General features: G+C 39.4%; 1 protein-coding gene across 4 annotated transcripts in view; it reads left to right on the forward strand.

Annotated features, from left to right (window-relative positions):
* caln1 (calneuron 1) overlaps positions 1–20,153 on the forward strand; it is a 76,962-nt gene that overhangs the window by 2,747 nt on the left and 54,062 nt on the right. For 2 of the 4 annotated variants that reach the window (XM_085379652.1, XM_085379651.1), the window contains exons 1-2: positions 9,563–9,935; positions 16,486–16,607. In XM_085379652.1, the coding sequence (XP_085235778.1) occupies positions 9,730–9,935; positions 16,486–16,607 (328 nt within the window). In that variant the 5' untranslated portion in view covers positions 9,563–9,729. Of the gene's footprint in view, positions 1–6,971; positions 7,095–9,562; positions 9,936–16,485; positions 16,608–20,153 lie in introns of those variants that run through there. The other 2 variants (XM_085379654.1, XM_085379653.1) reach the window with 2 other exon arrangements.

Here is a 20,153-nt window from a genome sequence, read left to right on the forward strand (position 1 = left end):
TAGGTTTTTGTTTTATATGTATAGATCCTTTATCTTAAACTAATCTGCTCCAGAGTAGATTAGGTCTGAAGAATAAGTTTCCAAGATCCTATCAAAAGCAAATCCAATTTGTAAAGAGTTGAACTTCCTTCTCTGAGCATCAAAACCTTCTTCATTATATAAAGTGACTTAAATGGTTATGTATTAAGTTAGGATGCTGTTGTAGTTGAAGGCACTGTAAGAAAGTTTCTACGAACTGGTGCACATCATAAAAATATGCTAAATTACAATCTCAGCCAGAAAGCCAGAGATAGTTCATTCAATGTTCTATGTCCAGGAAGCATATGTAGCACAATTTCATGTAAGAATAATTGACTTGGCTCTATCCTGTTTTCATCCACTTACAGTTGGTGGCTGTGTCTGTATGTACACTAAATCTTGCATTAAGACTTTAAGGATGCTCATTAGAATAAACAACGTGGCAACAAAGAGTCAGTGTACATGTACTGGGAGCACACAATGCTCTCAGTACATCTCCTTTTAAATATATTATCATTTAAATTGAGAGAAAGAGAGACACAGTAACAGTCTGGATTTCAAAAAGGTTGTCATATGCTATTTATATGTTTCTGTCTCATGGAGACTGTGTGTTGTCTCAGCGAGCCTATTGGTGGGTTTAGAGCACATTATTCTGTAACCTTTATGTCCTGTGGTTCGCTATCTGCTGCTCAGTTTGACTGATGAATGGATGAGAGGCAGGTTAGCAGACAACAAGTCTGGGTTGCACAAGGTGACTGAAATAAAGACCTGTGATACTTGCTCCATCCATCAGGGAGCATCCATCCATCTTCTTCTGCTTAACCAGTTCAGGGTCAGGAAGGGGAGTTGACACCCTCTCCCAGCTGTCATAAGACAAAAGCTAAGCGATAAGCAACCACTCACACCTATGGCCAGTTCAGAATCACAAGTAAGGACTAACCCCATGCATGCCTTGGACAGAGGCCCTCCAGCTGGCGGGTAGATTCAAACCCAGGACCTTTTTAATGGGAGGCCACTGCACCATTGTGCTTGCCCTTAATGTGCCATGATGTGCCATGTGAGAAGACAGATGGTTTGAAAGAGGAGCAAAGGAGGCTATGCATGTCTGCTGTGAATAATCATTGAATAGAGGTGTCGGCTTACATCTCCATCTATCAGCCAACTACAATGCAGTCTTAAAATCCCATCCCAGGTGCTTCAAACCCAACTCGCACCTTGATGACTCAGGTGACCTCAGTAGGTCACATGATAGGATGGGGCAAGGTCTCACAGCGGTTTCACCCCGCCCCCCGAAGTGTTGGTACTGTAGTAACTTTCTGGAAGTACTTGCACGAAGTTTTGTCAAACTCTGAAAATAATTCTATTTTAATGAAAACATGCAAATGCAACTTTTACCAACAAAAATGCAACAAAATATCCCTGAAAATTTTAGACAGAGAGACACAGATTTCTAGGACAGAAATCTTTCTAAAATATTCTTATACTGTAACCACCAACTGAAGATTACCATATGAAATGCTCTCCTTTTTAAATCACCTCTCTTTAGATCAGTTCTCCTTCATTCATGATTCATATCCAATAAGGTTATTTTGGCACATTTACAGACAGGCTGCTGTGATGTGTAACTCCAGCCTGTTCACTGCAGTTTTTGGTGATTAAGAAGCTGAGGTTGAGTAAGTGAATCAGTTTAATGTGAAAAATATTAATGTAATGTAAACAATTGTGGAGCTATTTTAAAATATGTCTGTTAAAGCAGGACATTTGCCTTAAATCAGAACCGTCTCTCACTGGGGTTAGTATTCTTTTGTTCTTAAATCAGTTTAGTTTCATTTAGTTTCCAGAATAAGTTTTCTGGTTTTAGTTTAATTCTTATTGTTTAAAAATCTGAGTTAAAAAATAACTAAACTAACAAATACTAAAACTAAGAATATTTCCTCTGTTTTGTTTTGGTTAGTTTTCCAAGTTAAAAGTAATTTTAGTTGATTTTTCATCGTTTTCTTAGAAGCTTTCTTTCTTTCTTTTTAAATCTTAGTTAACTACAATATTTGTTCACATATATTTTAACTAGAATAACCTTGTCTCTCACTTGATCCATGACAACAGCACAGCTTTGAAATTTGTATTTCGTCTGCTCTCCAGATACCTGACCACCCAGCGTGATGGTTTTTTATTTTTCAGAAGCCATGGATCTGACCTCCGTGCAGAAGAAGAGACTTGCTCAATTATATTTAGCCACAGCTCCTTCTGTCAATAACAGGCTAAACCATGGTAACCGTGAACTGACTGCACTATGTTCCTCAGACAGGACTTGAACTTGAACTGAAAGGTTTTTTCCCCAGAAAAATAAATAAATAAAATATCTAAACTCTTGCTGAATTATAAAAATCGCCAGGGTGTATTTTTGCATTTACTTAATCAGATTTATTTGTACTATTATTTGTCCTCACAGCATCAATTGGAAAGCAGGCAATTTGAAAAGCTGCTAGTTAACAGGTCCTGTCTTTGAACTGTGGGAGGAAAGTGACACTAAAGGCTCTAAACTGCCAGAAGTGTGAATCTCAGTGTGAATGTGTTGGACTGCTTGTGTGTGATGGAGCAGCAACTTGTTCTAGGTGTTCTCTGCCTTTTGCCAATACATTCAGAGAAAGTCTTTTTGCCACCGTGTCATAACATTATTGTCACAGAAATACTGTTGATCAAACTCTATTTTTCCCTAGTGCTGAAGTCCAAAATCATATTCATAAGGATTGTTATTAGCGTTGGTTATTTCAGTTTGGTTTTAAACCAGAGCTCATACCATTGCTTTAAAGACATGGATGGTAAGCTCCCATTTCACCGAATCATAATGCAATGAATGAGATATTCCGAATCATGCCTCTGACAATAGCCATTTAGTATTCACATAGTTCTAAAAAGACAGTCCTCCTCTTTGTCCCCTACAGAGATAAGCAGCAGGGAGAAGCTTTGTGGTCTTCAGCTGCTGTCAAGCCTCATCGTTGAGGACTTTAATTTTGTTTCAGCAAATCCAGAGCAGATGAATTGACGCATTAGATTCCATTTTGAAAAGTTACATGAAGCCACAGCAAAACCAGAGACATTGTGACTCATTCCATCAAGAACACACACACACACACACACACACACACACACACACACACACACACACACACAGGCTCAGAAATGCTGTCCCACTGACACATGCACATACACACACCTCATGGTGATGAGCTTTCTTTGGCTGAACTAAGCACAGATTGGTTTCGTGATGCATGGTAGCTGTATGTGCATGTTCGGATGTGTGTGTGCAGAAAAGCTAATATCAAAATAGCTTTCAACGCTGCCTGCTTGAGGTGTATCCTAAGCCCAGAGCTGAAAAAAACTGCTAAGACTGCAATTTATTCAAACATACTTCCTCTAAATTGCTTGGTTAATGACCTACCAAGCTTACTTGTTTACCTATTATAGGGGTTTCTTTATAGCACAGCCTCAATGAGAAGCTCCTTTTCAAGTAGTTATAAGACAAACAAAAGATAATCTTGAGTTGGATTAGTTGTTTGTCTTCTCTTGTTGTTTTTACATTCACAGAACCAGCATAACTCCCATCCTATAAGCTCCTTTTAATCAATGGAATATATTTTTGTCACAACATCCACGTAAATCCAAACAGTAACCCTCTAATGCTGGTGTCACAGTGTATTTAAGCAGCTACGGAGTTACAGGCTGTTCCTACCAAAGAGTATTTATGTATGCACTTCTAACAGCATGAGGGTCAATCTGCAGGTAAATAATAGACCTCACCGGAACTCACAATCAGCTGGATCAGGGTGATTTCTCTACTCTGATTGCAATGTACAGGACACTGTAAAAAAAAAAAAAAAATGAACTGTTTCATAAAAACATTTCTGCCTGTTGCTGATGTCTAGAGTCCAGAGCAGCAACACAGTAGATATGTGTTGAGGAAACATTACTGAACATAATGAGACATTAATTTTATAAATTCTGGTCCTCATTATAGTCATGGCAGGTATACTGTGTTACTGACAAGCTGTGACCCTAAAAACAAGCACTGTCCCTCACATTGCTCCTCCCTCATCACATCTGGATTCAAAACACCAATATGGCAACATTGAAACCACTCAACGTAAGACATGAAAACAGGATTCACTAACAGATGTGTTGATCTCATCCATCTTTTATATTCACAAGTAGTTTCTTGATAGTCTGTAACAGATCATGGACTGTGTATAAAACCTTTGTTTTTGCCTTGACCTTCTTGAACAAGAGTCACATGTACACTTGCTTCTAATAACCCCATGCAGTGCGTGGCAGCTTTGCAATGCACGGGGTTTTGTGCTCGCTTGATAAAAAGGAATTTCATGTTTATTGGAGAAAACTGTTATTAGTCAATATGCAGTACATCCAGCGTTTCTCAGACTACACTGTAACCAAATTGTCTGCCTGCTGACTCACTCCAAGTCAGACCGGGTGACTCCTTCCAAATGCCTTAAAATGTGAAAAATAATTGTTGCAACCCTGACAGTATAAACGTGGGTGGCACTTTTGGCAGGACCTTTTTTGTCCTTTGGCATTCCTAGTGGGCACATTACCCTGAATCTAGAATACCACTATTAAACATACAATACTCTGTTAGACATAGGCATTCATTTGATTAAACTGACAGGAATAGGAATAAAGAAAGTGAGTGGGTGTGTGGAAAGAGCTCTGCCGTCAGCCTTGTAGCCTTCAGCAGAAAACAGCCGCTGACTTCTAATCATTATTGAACAGAAAACCACGTATTATTTTCATTACTGGTCAGCTTCTTTAAATGACTTTAGCGACTCATTTGGAGATAAGTTCCCATTGTTATAGTCTTTCTGTATATAAACACTGCCTCAGAACTGAAAAAAATGTCAAGGTAAAATTACATTTGGTTAAAATTTTGTATTTGTATGCATAGAGGCTGCAAATAATCATCAAAAAAGCATTTCACGTACTGTATTGCAACAAAGCTGGGGCCTCCGGTTGCTGAAATGCTGGCTAATTGCAAACAAAGTCCTCATATTTAAACACAGACACTGAAAAGTATTTTCACCTGCAAATCACCAACTAAATACTAAGTCTCTCTGTATTTTGATTCCTTTGAAGAAAGTTTATTTTCTGGGAACAGCTTTCATTAACTATTAAAATGTGAACTGGCAACACTGAAAAGTAAAACGTATATCACTCTCACGTTAACCTTGAACAAAAAGCAACCAAACTGAAGGGCCACGTGGGCCTGCTGAGACATGAGAACCTGAGAAACACCTATCTAATGAGGTCTGCAGTGTATTCTGCTCAAACTGGTATAGTAAAGGAGGTTGAGGTAAACAACTTCCTTTCTCATATTAGGTACCAGATACTCTCAGACTTTCTGGGAGATGTCCGTGGTTTGCTCACGGCTGGTCTCTCACAGTATTTCTCCTCATTAAGGTAAACTAATTCCCTGTTTCTGTTTGAATCTGCCTGCATGTCCACCAATAAGACAAAATATCCTTAAGGCAATATATCATATACATGATCAGTGCACCAAATATGGACATTTAATAGCGTGCAGTGAAAAAGAAGAAATTTGGGAATGTGGTGGTGGTAGTGATAAACAGAGGGGTGGAAAAAATCTGGGAAGCCTTTTAGTTAATGAGACACATCATAAAAAAAAGACTAATAATGACACAATGGGAAGTAAATACATCCATTTCTTTTCTTATGGGCTTTTTAGGGGTCTTTCTTTCTTCACATCATATTATACTGTATGGTAGATGACTGTCTGGCAGTGCACTAATAATCAGAATTGCTTTAGCTTTTTGTTTGGGCGACATATCAGGATAGTAACGTTATTTTTAGCAGCAGCTTTCAGCTATAGATTTCTTCTTCTTCTACTTCTACTCCTATACAGGATAACTTCATTCTGTAAATGCATGTCTTTGCTCAGTTCTGAACTTCATTCATTATAAATTTCTCTTTTTCTTAAGGAGACATGTTGTTCAAAAGAACACACTGCACCTGCAGAATGTCACTGCAAGCCTTTCTGATATATTCAGTCATTCATCAGAGAGTTTGTTGCCGTTTTTAGTCATCAGTCTTGTTTTGGGTTCTGGTAAACATAAGCCATTGTTCAGCAGTCTGAAGTGGAGAGAGAATGTGTGATTAAGGCTTTGTTTGGTGAAGCAGGGCAGAAATGATGACTGAGCGTTGGTGAAAAACCTGTAAAAACTAAGCTCTCTGAGGAGCAAATACATGAATATTGGAGCAGGGAAGAGAAATTGTTGTATTGTATTGGAAACAGAATGTATTAGGAAATATGTTTTCTGTTGCTGGCAGTAAATTAATTTGAAATAATCCTAACACACAAACTTATTTTGGCTGGTTTGGCACGATGTCACGTCTGAAATTCGGAGAAGAGGCGGGGTAACCAGAAGAAATGTGTCCGGTTAGGTGTTTTCAAAACGGTGCAGGTGTTTCCTCCGCTTGAAAATGAGACGATAGACCACAATATAAGCAAACAAGTAAAAACAGCCAATCCGCTGCTTTCCTGCTCGGTTGCGTATTGGTTTGGATTGAAGCGTCTCTGTTGGGCACTGGGCTGCTCTCATCAATCGTACTGACGCTCGGCACTTGTGTGTGTGGATCTTCACTCCTTGGATTGTGAGTTTGAAACAACAGACCCAGGGCAGTGATTTTTTTTTTATTAGATTCCGCAGTCTCTGTGAGTATTAGGGGCTACAGCTAGATGATAAAATATTTTAAATGCTGATGAGAGTTTGGCAAAAAAGTGCAACTCGAATAGATGTGTCCAACTGCTGCTGGACTTCAGAAGCTATTAAAACACACGCTGCCCTGCCGGTGTAGCATGGCCACGCTGCACTGTCAAAACAAAGGAATAACTAACTAATAAGAAAGCAATCAACAGGATCACCGTCGTCAGGATCGATCGACACGGCTGATTGAGGAGTCCACCCCAAGTCTCTAAACTGGAGCCTACTGCGAGCATCGATTAACGGATTTGACAGCTCACCTTCAGACATCTAACAGCCTCAGAGGTAAGCAGTGGAATTCAGGGTATAAAATATCTTCACTGGGCAATGAATTGGCTGCAGCGTATCATTGGAAAATGGGGATTTTTTTTCTTTGTCCACATTTAATCACGCAAGTGCTGCGCTCAGCCCCACACCTGTTGTTGTTTGGCCCCGTCAGAACCAGCGGATGTCCACTCGTAAGAATCTGCGGGTGATTTTCGCTGCAGTTTTTTGTGCCTATGCAGACACTGTGGAGACTGGGTGAAAAATAGGCTTGAACATAAGTCCGCATGATACTTCGTTTTCCCTTCTATGCACTGACATTTGCGCAAGATTTCAGTCTAATAAAGTCTAGCACATTGTTCCTTAAAAAAACAAAAACATGAATGTGGTTTAGCTTAAGCAAAATCGGGTTGAGATATATTTTCGACTGAAGTAGGTGTTTCTGAGACGCATGTGAGCTTTGACTCAAACAGCATAAGATCTGAGCTGAAGGTGTTTAAATGAGAGGGTGGATGCTGTTAGTGATGATGGTAGCTGTTGGAAAATGTCATTTTTATCACACTGATGACAAGAAAGCGCGGAAAGTGTCTGTCTTGTATGTATCTTGGGTCGATGTGAGGAAGGACTTCTCACTGTGGACCCCCTGCCGGGACGCCGCCCCCCTTCCACCATCCCCATCCTCCTGTTGCGAGGCGTCCAGCGCGCACTCCTGCTCCACACGGTGGCGCACGCTCTTATAAGACTCTCCCAACATGTTCCGCTCTCTGTGGTTTCTCCCAGCAGGTCCCCGTGTAGACCTGCAGAGCGCACTGTAAGCAAAACCCACTGGGTTATTGGGACCGTCTGTACTAGTGATGGGATTTCCGGCTCTTTTTAGAGAGCCGGCTCTTTCGGTTCGGCTCACTAAAAAGAGCCGGCTCTTTCGGCTCCGAACCGGCTCTTCAGGTTGTTTTGTTGCTTTAATTAATTTATTATTAACAATAATATAAAATTATGCACAAAAGGAATTACTAACGTAAAAACAAGTGGTTTTATTTATATATGTTTATATATAAATATATGCGGTGGCCCCTAGAGACAAAACACGTACAAACTCCAAAACACATTTCTAGCATGAACTGAACTTCCAAAGCAGAGCTACTAGATCACTTAAATTACACAATTGAAAGCATGTGTGTATTGTTTGTGTATTTATACACAGGCACTCATATATATATATTCAAATAATTTAAAAAAAAGTTCATTTACCTGTTATTACCACACACCAAATCCGGTCGTTGGTACTTGCTGGCTTGTGTAGCCACAAGATAACAAAGGCTCAACACTGCGCCCAGCATCCTGGAGCACTTCTGTTGTCTTTTGTAGTGTTTTGAGTTTTTATGTGCTTCTGAGTTTTTATATGCTTCTGAGTTTTTACGTGCTTCGGAGTTTGTACGTGTTTTTACGTGTTTTGGAGTTTGTACATGCTTCAGAGTTCGTACGTGATTTGAAGTTTGTATGTGCTTTGTCTCTAGGGGCCACCGTAAATATACTTTTATTTATTCACTCCACATAAAATGTAATAAATAAATCATATAATACAAAAATCAACTATTCACATTTCAAGTTTTAACTATTTAAATTTTCAGCTTTTTCCTTTCACAAATTTAAAGTGAAAAGAACACAAAACACTGCAAACCACAACACAATTAAATATAAATTATAATATGAAAACTAAAAGAACATGCATATTCTCTGTCATATGGACCTGCATGAATAAACTTTCTCAATCCTTTATCATCTGCAACCGAAAATAGTTGTGGATGATTACTATACCTTTCTAATGTTGTTGTCCCTGCCTCTCTTTCTCTCTCTCTGGCTCTGTTCCTGTGCTACTGAGTGTAACTACCGCCCCTCCCCCCTCTGCCCAGCGTAAAGCACAAGGCTCGCGTGCAGAGTCAAGCGGGAAAAAAGTGCGAGAGAGAGGCTGAGAGAAAGAAAAAAAAAAAAAAACCCGCGTGACGGCTCGCGATAAGGAGCCGGCTCGCGTCGTTCACGTCAAAGAGGCGGCTCTAAGAGCCATTTCGTTCGCGAACGACCCATCACTAGTCTGTACAAAAACACCCTTTCAGCCTTTTTCACGTTACCTATCATTTTTCTTTCAATTTCCCTGTTTTTCGTCTTTTTTCGTCTCTAATTAATCTCTAATAATTCACGTGTCTTTATTTTCTTTTTCTTCCTCTGTATCTCTCCCTTTCTTTTCGCCTCGCCCTTTCTCCCTCTCTGTAGCTTCTCCGTGTGTACTTTGCCAGTACAGCCGCAGGCAGGCAAGCAGAGCTGAGTCTGTCATCGGGACTCACTAATGAGCCCTCACTCCATTTCCCCATGTGGAGGAATGTTTGCGCTGTAGAGTGAGTGAGCGAGCGAGTAAGGAGAGGGGGGAACGAGGGAGACAGACAGGAGAGGGAGGGACGGCGGGAGTGAGTAAGAAGCCAAGAGTGGAGTGTGAGAGGAGCTACCGTACCTGCTGCTCTCACTGCTCAAATATTAACAACGGATTTCAGGGAACTGATGCTGCTGCTCTGGGACAAACCCAAACTGTGGAGGCAGCCGGGTTCAGTGGTTTGTGGACAGGCACTGTACTGCTGCTGCTGGAGGCACTGCATATAAAAGACTGATGGAGGAGGAGGTCACAGAGCCGGATCCTCAGATGGTGGAGCCCTCCAGCATGCCATCGCCAGAGACACATGCGGAGGTAAATGGAGACTTGCCGGGCAACCCATACCTGAGGGATGATGGGACAGTGGACGTGGTGGAGAGTCCGGCAAGAGAGCCTGTTGTGCTGCAGTATCCTACAGAGTACAATCTCAGCCACCAGTGTGGGTAAGAATCATCATATGGGAGAAACAGAGAAATGGTCTGTTGCTGCAGGGAGCAGCTGATAATATGTGCAGAGAGGTGGCACTTCTGTGGAACACTCCCGTCTTTTCTTTTCTCAGTTTGGAGATTGAATTCAGCTTTGTAGTGATGGTTTGATGAATTGGCTTTGCACTCACTTGGCCAATGTTTAAACCCCTTGTGTGCCTTTGCTGCCCAGTCGATGGCACTGGAAGTCATAGAGCCATAATTTAATTTCACAAAAAGTCCATATTTCATTGACAAATGGAAATGTTTTTCACGTTATGATTTCAACAGAAATTTGTTTCATTGCCTGTTGTGACTTGTCACCTTGCACACCATTCGAATAGATAAAGTTGAATGATCAAAAGCAACAGGCAATTAAATAAGTGTCACCATGACTTTTGAGAAGGGATTACTTTGTTTTCAGGTCTGTTTTAGCAGCTGTGTTGTGCATTCGCTGTATTGTATAATATCGTCTTATGGTCAATGTGTTTACACAAACTGAGTCATCAGATGGCACCAAAGAGCCTCACACCACAGAAACACCATTGTAACCGAAATGACCAACTTCTGGTTTGGTCTGGAAATTATTATTTTTTTCATTGTTTTTATTTTAACATCTGTCATTTCTCTAATTGGCAATTTATTTTATGACCAGTTGACAGACTATGCTCTCATTTTAATCTCTGTGATGAAAAATGATCTAACTACACACAAAGTTTCTGCTGCATTTATTTCTGTGGTTGGACCTTTTCAAGAAATCTGCCAGTGTAGCCAAACTTCAGTCTGTGACATCGCATCAGGTGGTTTTGTTTTGCTGTTACATCTTTGATGGAGAATGTATTTTTACACAAAGCTGTCACTGTATTATGTCCATTACGAAGCTGATCTTGTGGCTGGAGCGGCTGCTGTTGGTACACATTGTTCTCCTCGTGTCCCGCTCTGTATTGGCCCATTGCTGTTGGCTGTTGTGCTGCAGGGTCTGATGTAAGAAATTGCCATCTGGCCTCCTTGTCATGCAGGAAGCTCTGAGTAAGGCTGTGCTCTTTCATCAGGTTTTGCTTTTTTTCAAACGTGAAACCTCAGAAATGAGGACGGGCTGCTTTTGCACTTTTGATGCGGTCATGGGTCAATTAGTGATTTCTTATAGGAGAAGAGAGGTGAGGAATTCAAGGGACTGAGTTGTTTGTATAGTTATGAGGCAAAGCATCAGTATATTGGTGAAACTCAGTTTGATCATTTATATCACATCATATATTTTTTGTTCAGAGAGATAGTGACTGTTTCTGGACATTTACATACAGTTACAGCATGAATACACCTTAAATGGAAGTCCATTGTGCTTAAATTGTAGTGCTAAAATGGTATGAAAATTATTGAATTGAAAGAACGTATTTTTATTACAGCTCAATTCCATTATATTCAAACAAACATTAAAAAAGAGCATTTGGAGAGTATCTGCCCATAAAAATGAAATATTTAGTGGTTTATAATTTTTAACATTTGGGATTGTTTTGGCTTTTGATGTGCATGTTCAACATTTTTTGTGACTGTAATCTTTGGCATCCAGTTGATGGACAGTTTGCAGTGGAATGAGTTCGTCATGTCTTCCTGCCAGTTATTTGAGGACATAAGACATTTTAATGACAGCTGCATAATTGCAGCTTCCTGCTTCTTCCTTTGAGGTCAAACAGTTTTGATTAGTCATGTCACCTTTGTATTATCCTTGAAGTGTCAGCACAAGTAATGCTTTCCCCGTAAGGCATGCAACTTTAGTGAGATTTTATTTATGTCTCAGGTGTAATAGGGTTCATTTTTGCAGTGACCCAGTCTTTACAGGACTAGAAAGTCTTAAGAGTATTAAATTGGTGCATTAATAGTTTGTTCTCCCTTCAGCTAATGTGTAATACTAATATTTAAAGTGATTAAAATGCTTTGAAAACAAAGCTGTGAATGCTCCAAATGGCATTTACCGTAATTTTCTTAGAGTTGCCACCTTCAAATAAAAAGTGGCTTTTAAAATGTCTTTATTATATTACTGATTGTCATCCGTATTTACACAACCATCTACCATGAGTCATCTGTGGGAACTTTAATCATGAAAAAAGGAAACATGAGCTTCACTTTGCTCATACTCAACTTCAGCCTTTTTTTTTTGTTTTTTAAAGCATGACTGTTAAAAACATTCATGGACTTTTATCCATCTGAGGAAGATCTGTTTTTAAAATCATGTTCGTGGTTAAGTTTTAATGTCAAGGTTTGTGGTTAGACATTGCAGAACAGTTCTGTGTTCTTTTTTTGAGCTTTTAATCTTATTACTTTTATCTTTGGGATGAAAGTTGAGGATCTAAAAAAATTAGAGACTTCAGACTTTTATCTGTGACCAACTCCTTCTCACCTGTCATATTTAGCTGTCACCTTTAGTACAGAACCTCTTAAAAAATCAAGACTCTTGATGTGACCGCTCGGCCCATGATTAAATGCCACAGGTCTAATCACAGCTAGTGCGAACATCAACAATAGTGTTCAGTCAATTCATACACTGTCCTTGAGCCAGATTCTGACTCCTAGCTCATTCCCTCACAGACTGAAAGTCACTTTGTGTAACAGCATCAGCTAATGGCCTCAACCTATTGTAAAATTTGAGTTACTATCCTATAAAACTAAAGGGCGGGTTTCATCTGCTTTTAGTGCCATGTTCTTTTGTGAATTTACATAAAATGTACTTTTGGGCAAAATATCTTCTAATCCATTCTAGTAAAAATGAAACAATTAGTGGATTAATTGCTTTATGGATGGTCTCTTAAATGTGTGAGGATATGGTGCTTTTCTTAATTCTTTGTCATTGTGAGCTGGATTTTAGGCTTTTTGTCAGTCAGAACGAGCGCAGTGATGACATTCGAGCGGATCATGTTGTAATATTTCTAAAACAATCGGTGATTTAAATAAGTAAACGAGTGAAACCAGTTGTTTGTAACGGTTTGTAATCGTCCATCTTCAAATACATATACAGAATTTGTCATTCTGTGCCATTTCAGTAAAATCCTCAGGAACATCTGCTGATTTCTGTGGTTCACTTTTATCAGGCACTCGATCTGAGTATTAAATTCCATGATCTTGCCTCCTTTTCCCGTTCATCTAATATATATATCACAGCATGCAGAGAGTAAGGATTAGATGAAGGGAAGATCACTTCTGATTTAAGTGATTACTGCATGCTTTGTTCCTGAAGGGCAAATTAGCTTCTTCAGCTGAGACCTTGATCAATTTAATCAGATCTAATGATGCTGAAAACTGTGAAGCGCTCTGTTCTACACTGTCTTTTTAAGGGGTTGAAGGTCAGTGTTTCATGGTCTCAGCACATTATTTCACACTTTATCTTTTCCGTTATTAAACACCATATCCTTGAGATATTTTAGTAAAGTGTTATCTAAATCTTATCCTTTCTTAATGTCCCATAGCCTTGATGTACGGAGCCCCGCAAGGGATATGGGAGAAAATAAAATTACGATAAACTTTTGCGACATCTCGCAAAACTAACTCAGGATCTCGCAAAAGTTTTGCGACATCTCGCAAATGTTGAATTCCAACAATGGCGGCAGCTACTTAGTTGTAATATTACTCTTTCTGGGTCACAAAATAAACTTTTAAAATATTTTGAGGCGTAAATGTAGCTGTGTAAACGTCAAATATCTGCTCGGATTAGAAGATCACATATTTGAAAAAGTGCTCCGACGTTTTCGGAGATGTCTGACACGCACCATCTCGAAGCTAACGGGAGGTCGAGACCTACTACAGCCGAACACCGTCCTCCCAGTCGGCTTTGAGCTGGCGGCCTCCGAAGAATGCGGCTAAAACGTTTGCAAGATCCCGAGTTTGTTTTGCAAGATCTCGCAAAAGTCCGTCTTAATTTTTTTTTCTCCCATGTCCCTTGCGGGGCTCCGTATCGTATTGATGTGTAATTACATTAGTCTATATTTATTTTTATATTTCATAGTCGTTTTTTTTCTTTACATTTTGAAATTGAAACGTAAATGGACATATTTGGCATGAATAAATATTTTGTGCCATTAACTGTAAGATGTCAGTCAGCTATTTCAATTTTAACATTTACATTAATTTCCACTGTCACTAAAAATACTGTATTACACCATAAATATGTGCAGTGGTAGGAAGACTGCAAGTAGCCAGTATTTACACAAGACAGTATATTCCTCTACAAACCTATCAGGAAGTGTTTTACAGTGTGCATTTAATTTAACAAATCTTAGTCAAATCAAATGATAGCATGAATAGCACATGAGGAAGAGATCGAAGGAATTGTGATGGAGTGGTGTGGGCATAACTGAATCAGCAGAGTGATAGCGGGAAGTGTCAGATTGAAACGTGTGAAGATCTGAAATGGCTAATACCACTGACTTCAGTGCTCTGCTTGAACTAACATCATGCTTCATTTATGTATTCTAAAATGATTCTTTACTCTATGAATGTGTGGAAATAATTGAATATGTCTGCCACAGCAGCATACCAGGTTAAACCTAGTATAACTTAAAGGTCATGCTTGATTTAGGGAATTTAAGGAAAAAATGTCACCATGTGATTCATTTTCAACCAAACAACTACTAAACTGGGTTTTTGGTGAGATCAGGTACACAGATGACTGATTTAAAAAAATAATAATAATAACAACTCAACAATTTAATTACTGCTGGTGTTTAAAATTCCAGCAATCCAACAGACTAATAATTCTAGCTTGCACATAAACTCTTACTACCTGTTAAGATGCTCAACAACCATCCCAGGAATGTAAAAAGTAAGAATTGGATTTCTGCTGCTGAGTGTCATTATGTCATTCATTCTTAGTCTTGATTAGTGTGAGCTTTTCTGCTGAATGCAGAATCTAATGAAAGTGAGAAAACTCACAATGGAAGCCACAATTTCCCTCCACCCTGAGAGTACACACAGTGCTGTTTCATCCTACAAAACCAAAAGTTTGCACCACAAACTGCCTTTTAATTAATTTGTGTCTCCATTGTCTGCTTTCAAAATATTTTCAATATGATTCTTGTTATCATAATAAGCCATGTGTTGATTTCTGATATGAATTGAAAGTCGCCCTTACATGGTAGCCATTCTGATCAATAGTTCCCCAGGCAACACAAATGCAGAAAAGTACCTGTGTAAATCAGCTGATATCATGTGGGTTGGCTCGTAGCGATAAAGTTGAAAGAGCGGACAAGAGGGATGATTGTAATATTCAAAATGACAGCTGAGAAATGGCTGAATAATTGATGAATTAGGAAATGAAAAATCCTGACATTACGCGCAAGAAAAAGCTGCTCCTAATAGGCGGAGCTGCAGACGTCTTGATGTGCATGCTTATTAAACTGACAAACATGCAAGATGCAGAGGCCGGTTGTGAACTGCGAGGCGACAGATGGCTGATCGTTGTTGCAGGATGTAGGAAAATAAACCTTTCGAGATAAAAGAAACAAACAAAGAGGGCAATATTAATGTATAACTATAAACTCCTCTAAAACCTTCAGTGAAGGCTAAGAAAAGATCACCCCTGGCTTATGGTTGTTGTTATTTTGGTTTTGCAAGAAGAATGAGCAGCATGCCTTTGTCATAAAAACCTCTAAATATAAACTAACAGATTTTGAGGGCATAAAATTACTGTAACCCTAAGAGTGTAAAATCTTTTCCCTTTTCACATTTAGATGTATTCTAAATATTTTTGTCTAAGCTCTCATAACTGTGAGATGTATGAAACTCTGCTCTGCTGTCAACTTAACCCGTAAAGGAGATGAAACAATGAAAAATGTGATTCTTTAGTTTGGTGCAGATCATTCAGTTCATTCTAAAAATCCTCCATTATGTCAAAGAAGCATTTCCTCAAAGGGCTCATCTAGATGAAATCCTGTCGGAGATCTTATCACTAAGATCTCAGTGCTTTTACTTTCCCCCTGTGCCCTTGAGCTTTAATTTATTGAATAATTAATTACTTCAGACTCATTTGCACCTACATTGCACACAGGCATGCTCATATGCACCTAACGTAGACATGAATTCAGCACATTCACCTCGAGCTACACGCTGTGTTACTTTCCATTTAGTGAATGAGTTCTGTTTCATTTATGAAGCATGTTTATGCCGCGCCTATTGGATTTGTTTTAGCAGTGCCAGAGTCACAAATGAGCGAAACTGTCGCTTTAAAATCTGATTATTTCTTATTTTCTTCTTGACTTAATTGTAAGTTTTGTTTGAAAGGGAACCTGCGCAGCTCGCAAATCAATTCTCAGTTTTTTCTTTTTCTGTGGCTAATTTGAAACCCTAATAAGTCAATTCTACAGTGATGTTGTGGGGACCATGAAATGTCACAAACAGAAGCTGCTGTTTTTAGAAATGTGTAAGGTGGGCTTTTAATGGTTTGTTTGTTTTTGGAATTAATCCTCCAAGAGAGAAGACTCCTGTACAGCTCCTCTTTTCTACCCTCACTGCTGTCTAAATGATTTCTTCTATTGTCTCTCAGGGAGAAGATGCCGTTCCACCATGTAACGGCAGGCCTGCTCTACAAGGGGAACTACCTGAGCCGCTCGCTGTCCGACAGTGACAGCGATGTGTTGGCCAGCATCTCTGTTGAGGAGCTTGACGGTAGGACTCTTCTGTAAACTGGCTACTGTCCTCCCTTCCTTATCCTTGATGATTTATTCAAAGTGAATAGGCTGCTTACAATCTTCCTACCAACATAGTAATTGGCAACATCATGCAGCTAATATATTAATATTCATTACTGCTATATGTTGTTACTCAAACCTGAGAAGAAAATCATCCATAAAGGATCTTCTATTAAAAAATAAATAAAAAATGATGTGTTTTGTGTCTTCAGCAAAAGCAAAGCCAGGTTTAGGCTTTTATTCACCAACTGCTAACTTATTTATGCAACAAACACAAGTCCAGGCCTTGAGTTAAAAAAACAAAACACACTTTTTAGACTTAAATAGTGTGACCTGGAAATGTTGCTGCATACAAATGATTATAAAGCCACTGTGGCTTCATGTTTAGTTACACTTCATGCCAGCTTAAGCAGGGTGTAGGAACAGAGTTAACCCTCTCCAGGCAGACGTTGCAGATTTGCAACAGTTAAGAACTAACAACCTGATTACCCCACATACATATTTTACGAGTTTTTTTTTCTCAGAAGTACCACTGCAGGACATGGTTGTGCATTAGCAACAAAAAACTTAGGAAAAAGTTACAAAAAGGTCAGAGAACAATTAGCCTGTAATTGAAACCCAACAAAGGTATTGAACATTTAAAGAATATTTGACTGTGTGTAAAGGGAAAAAATTATGTGTAAAATAAAAAAACAAGTATTTTGGACGATAAGCCTGTCCACACTGTAGACTCTAAATCTATGTGGATCTCTTTTTCCCCCCCAAAAGAGTCTGTTCTGTTCATTTTATTGCCAGAAACGCTTTGAGAGACAATGCGGCGCTACAACACGAGCAGCATCTGCCTCACCGAGTCAACCAGCCACAGAAATGCAGTATTCTCTACATAGCTTATCTTACCAGGAGCATTTGTGGTCTGCTGGCCTCTCTCTGTCCCAGACGCTGTGTTTATGAACCCTTTGTTTTGCAGTATGTCTGAGAGTAATCACCTGGGCCCGTACAACACAAACCTGATCAATAATGGTCTGCTGGAGTCAGCAATAGCAACCTCACAGGTAGCAAACAAGCTAGACTTCCCAAGACCTTGAAAATATTAATCTTTTGATGCAACATTAAGCTGCTGCCTGGAAAATTAGCATTGCAAGGCATGGTAATGGCCAGATACTCTGTCAGGACGGAGTTTTAATATGCACGAAGGGATTTGCTGTGTGTGAATTCCTCATTCCTGTTTCAATGGGTTCACGCTGTTTAGTGAATACGAAATGATCTGTGGTTATAGGGTCCTGATGAGGTCCATTTAAAAACGCTATGACTGAGTCACTGTAGCCTGCCAGCACTGTAATTACTGCATAAGTATTTACCCTGAATTATATGCTGGATGGTATTACAGTGGGTTTGCAGACAGGTCACTAGTTTGAATAGTGAAAGTCAGTAGAACCAGGTGTGACTCACTCAGGCCCTCATAACTGATATTGTTAACAAAATGTGTCTCAGTCGTGCAGGTTACTTTTCCCAGTGATGTCTGTGATTGCTACCAATGTCCACTATGTCATTTAGAAATTAAAGAAGAAACAAGAAGCTTTTCTGGGGAATTGCATGTCGGAATAAAACCACGACTTGTGGTGAGGGGAGCAACTGTGTGCTTGGCTGTCTGCAGGTGCAGTGTGAAGTTTTGTGCCAACTAGAGGAGATAAAGAGGGGACTGTCGGTGATGATCCTAATTTTTAGTATTGATTAGTTTGTTTGTTTTTTAAGCCATTTTTTAAAAACAACTATGGTGTGGTAAGGTAGTTCCAGAAGTTATACATCTTACAATATTCCAGAATATTAGCCTGCTTTCATGTGTATTTGGGATCTTTGTCCTGTTGGAACATCCAGTTGTGTCCAAGTTTTAGCCTTCCAGATGTTGATTTGAGGTGAAGTTGAGGAATTTGGAGGTAGTTCTCCTTCCTCAGTACTCCATCCACCTGTACCAGTACCACTTGAAACAAAACAGCCCCAGTGCATGCTGTTACCACCACAGTTGATACAGAGTTTGAAAGCCTCACTTTTTTTTGCATGCAAGCACATCTTTTTTCATTGAGGCCAATCTTTATCTTGTCTGACCATAAAACTTTTCTCCAGAAGCCATTTGGCTTGTCCAAGTGGGCAGCTACAAATTTCAGTCAAGTTTGAAAGTGTTGATTTTTGGAGCAGGAGCTTCTTTTTTAAGCCGCACCCTCTTAGTGCATGGTGATATAAAACTCAATTTATTGTGGACAGTGCTGCTAGTGATCCAGCAGTTTCCTGGTCCCTGAACATCTCAGGCAATTTCCTCTCATCTGAGGGTGACAGTTTCAGTGTTCATCCAGACTTTGGTAAAATGGTGTCCAAATAACTTTGAACTTTGAATCTACAGTTGTTTAAAATTGACTCCAAGAGACTTTTCTATCTTGTGTTAATCTACAGTTTTCAATCATTAGAAGATCTTTAGATTATCACTGTCTTCACTGACTCTGACTTTCCCATTGTTATGAGTATTGTTTAATCCAGTGAGTGCTGTCTTCTTATCCTGACAAAGACAAACTGCCAGCTTTATTCAATAGTGATCACTGATAGGTTAATTGGCCTTGGCCTTGTAAAGTTAAACAACATTATAGAATCTTCAGCACTACTATTTGAGCCTGTATGTCCATCCAAAATAAATTCAAATGTGTGCACCCAAATTTTTTGGTTTTTAGAGTCATTAAAGATATTTGTGGGGCAATCATTCCACTCTGGAAAAATAACAGACTTGTAAACTTTTAACCCCTGTAGCCCTTCAGTTTCAGTCCCCTGATACAGATTACTCAGCCTCTGCGTTCTGCACATGTAACACTTCTGCTTCACAATATTTACTGTTTGTCCAGGGGTATTAAAAACCTTGCAGCTGCAGGCTGAGCTCTCATATGACTGGTAGTGTGGAATCATTCAGCTGTTGAGTTTGTTGTTTAGTTTGTTAATGTTTTATCTCTCAGGAGGAGCTGCTGCTGCCAGCAGGGATTACTGAAGATAACAGCAGGCTCTTAAGTGTTTCTCACAGTAGGTACACCACTGTAAGATTTAAAATATGTCAGTCATTACGAGACTGCTGGCAGTTGTTCACCAGAAGCTGCACTGGAAGAAAGGCAACTTTAATATGTGAGGTTGATCCTGACCAGTGTTTTCACTCCATGTTACAGCATCAAAGAGAGTTCACGTTTCCGTGTATTTTCTTATAACTAGAATGGGGAAAATCTCTTGTAAGATGTAGGATTTATAACTAATTCTCAGAAACGCACTCGATAAGCTGTTCTCTGATCATCTGAATGTGAAATATTGTTCATGCCATTCCACACAAGCCTTTTTGCAGCGTTGCCCTTGCTCTGTGACCTGAGTGTAATCTTAAGAAGCTCTAAAAGCCATTTGTAACCTCTTTGCACCTCATTGGTTTCTTTAAAAGTGGACAGTTTTTGTCTTATTCGTTACATAAATTTAATTATGGTGTAAGGAAGGCCCAGAAAAGAGC

This window comes from Rhamphochromis longiceps, linkage group LG14 (genome assembly GCF_057381845.1).
Source record: "Rhamphochromis longiceps isolate RC_006_pf linkage group LG14, R_longiceps_female_GT1.1, whole genome shotgun sequence".
NCBI classification, from domain to species: Eukaryota; Metazoa; Chordata; class Actinopteri; order Cichliformes; family Cichlidae; genus Rhamphochromis; species Rhamphochromis longiceps.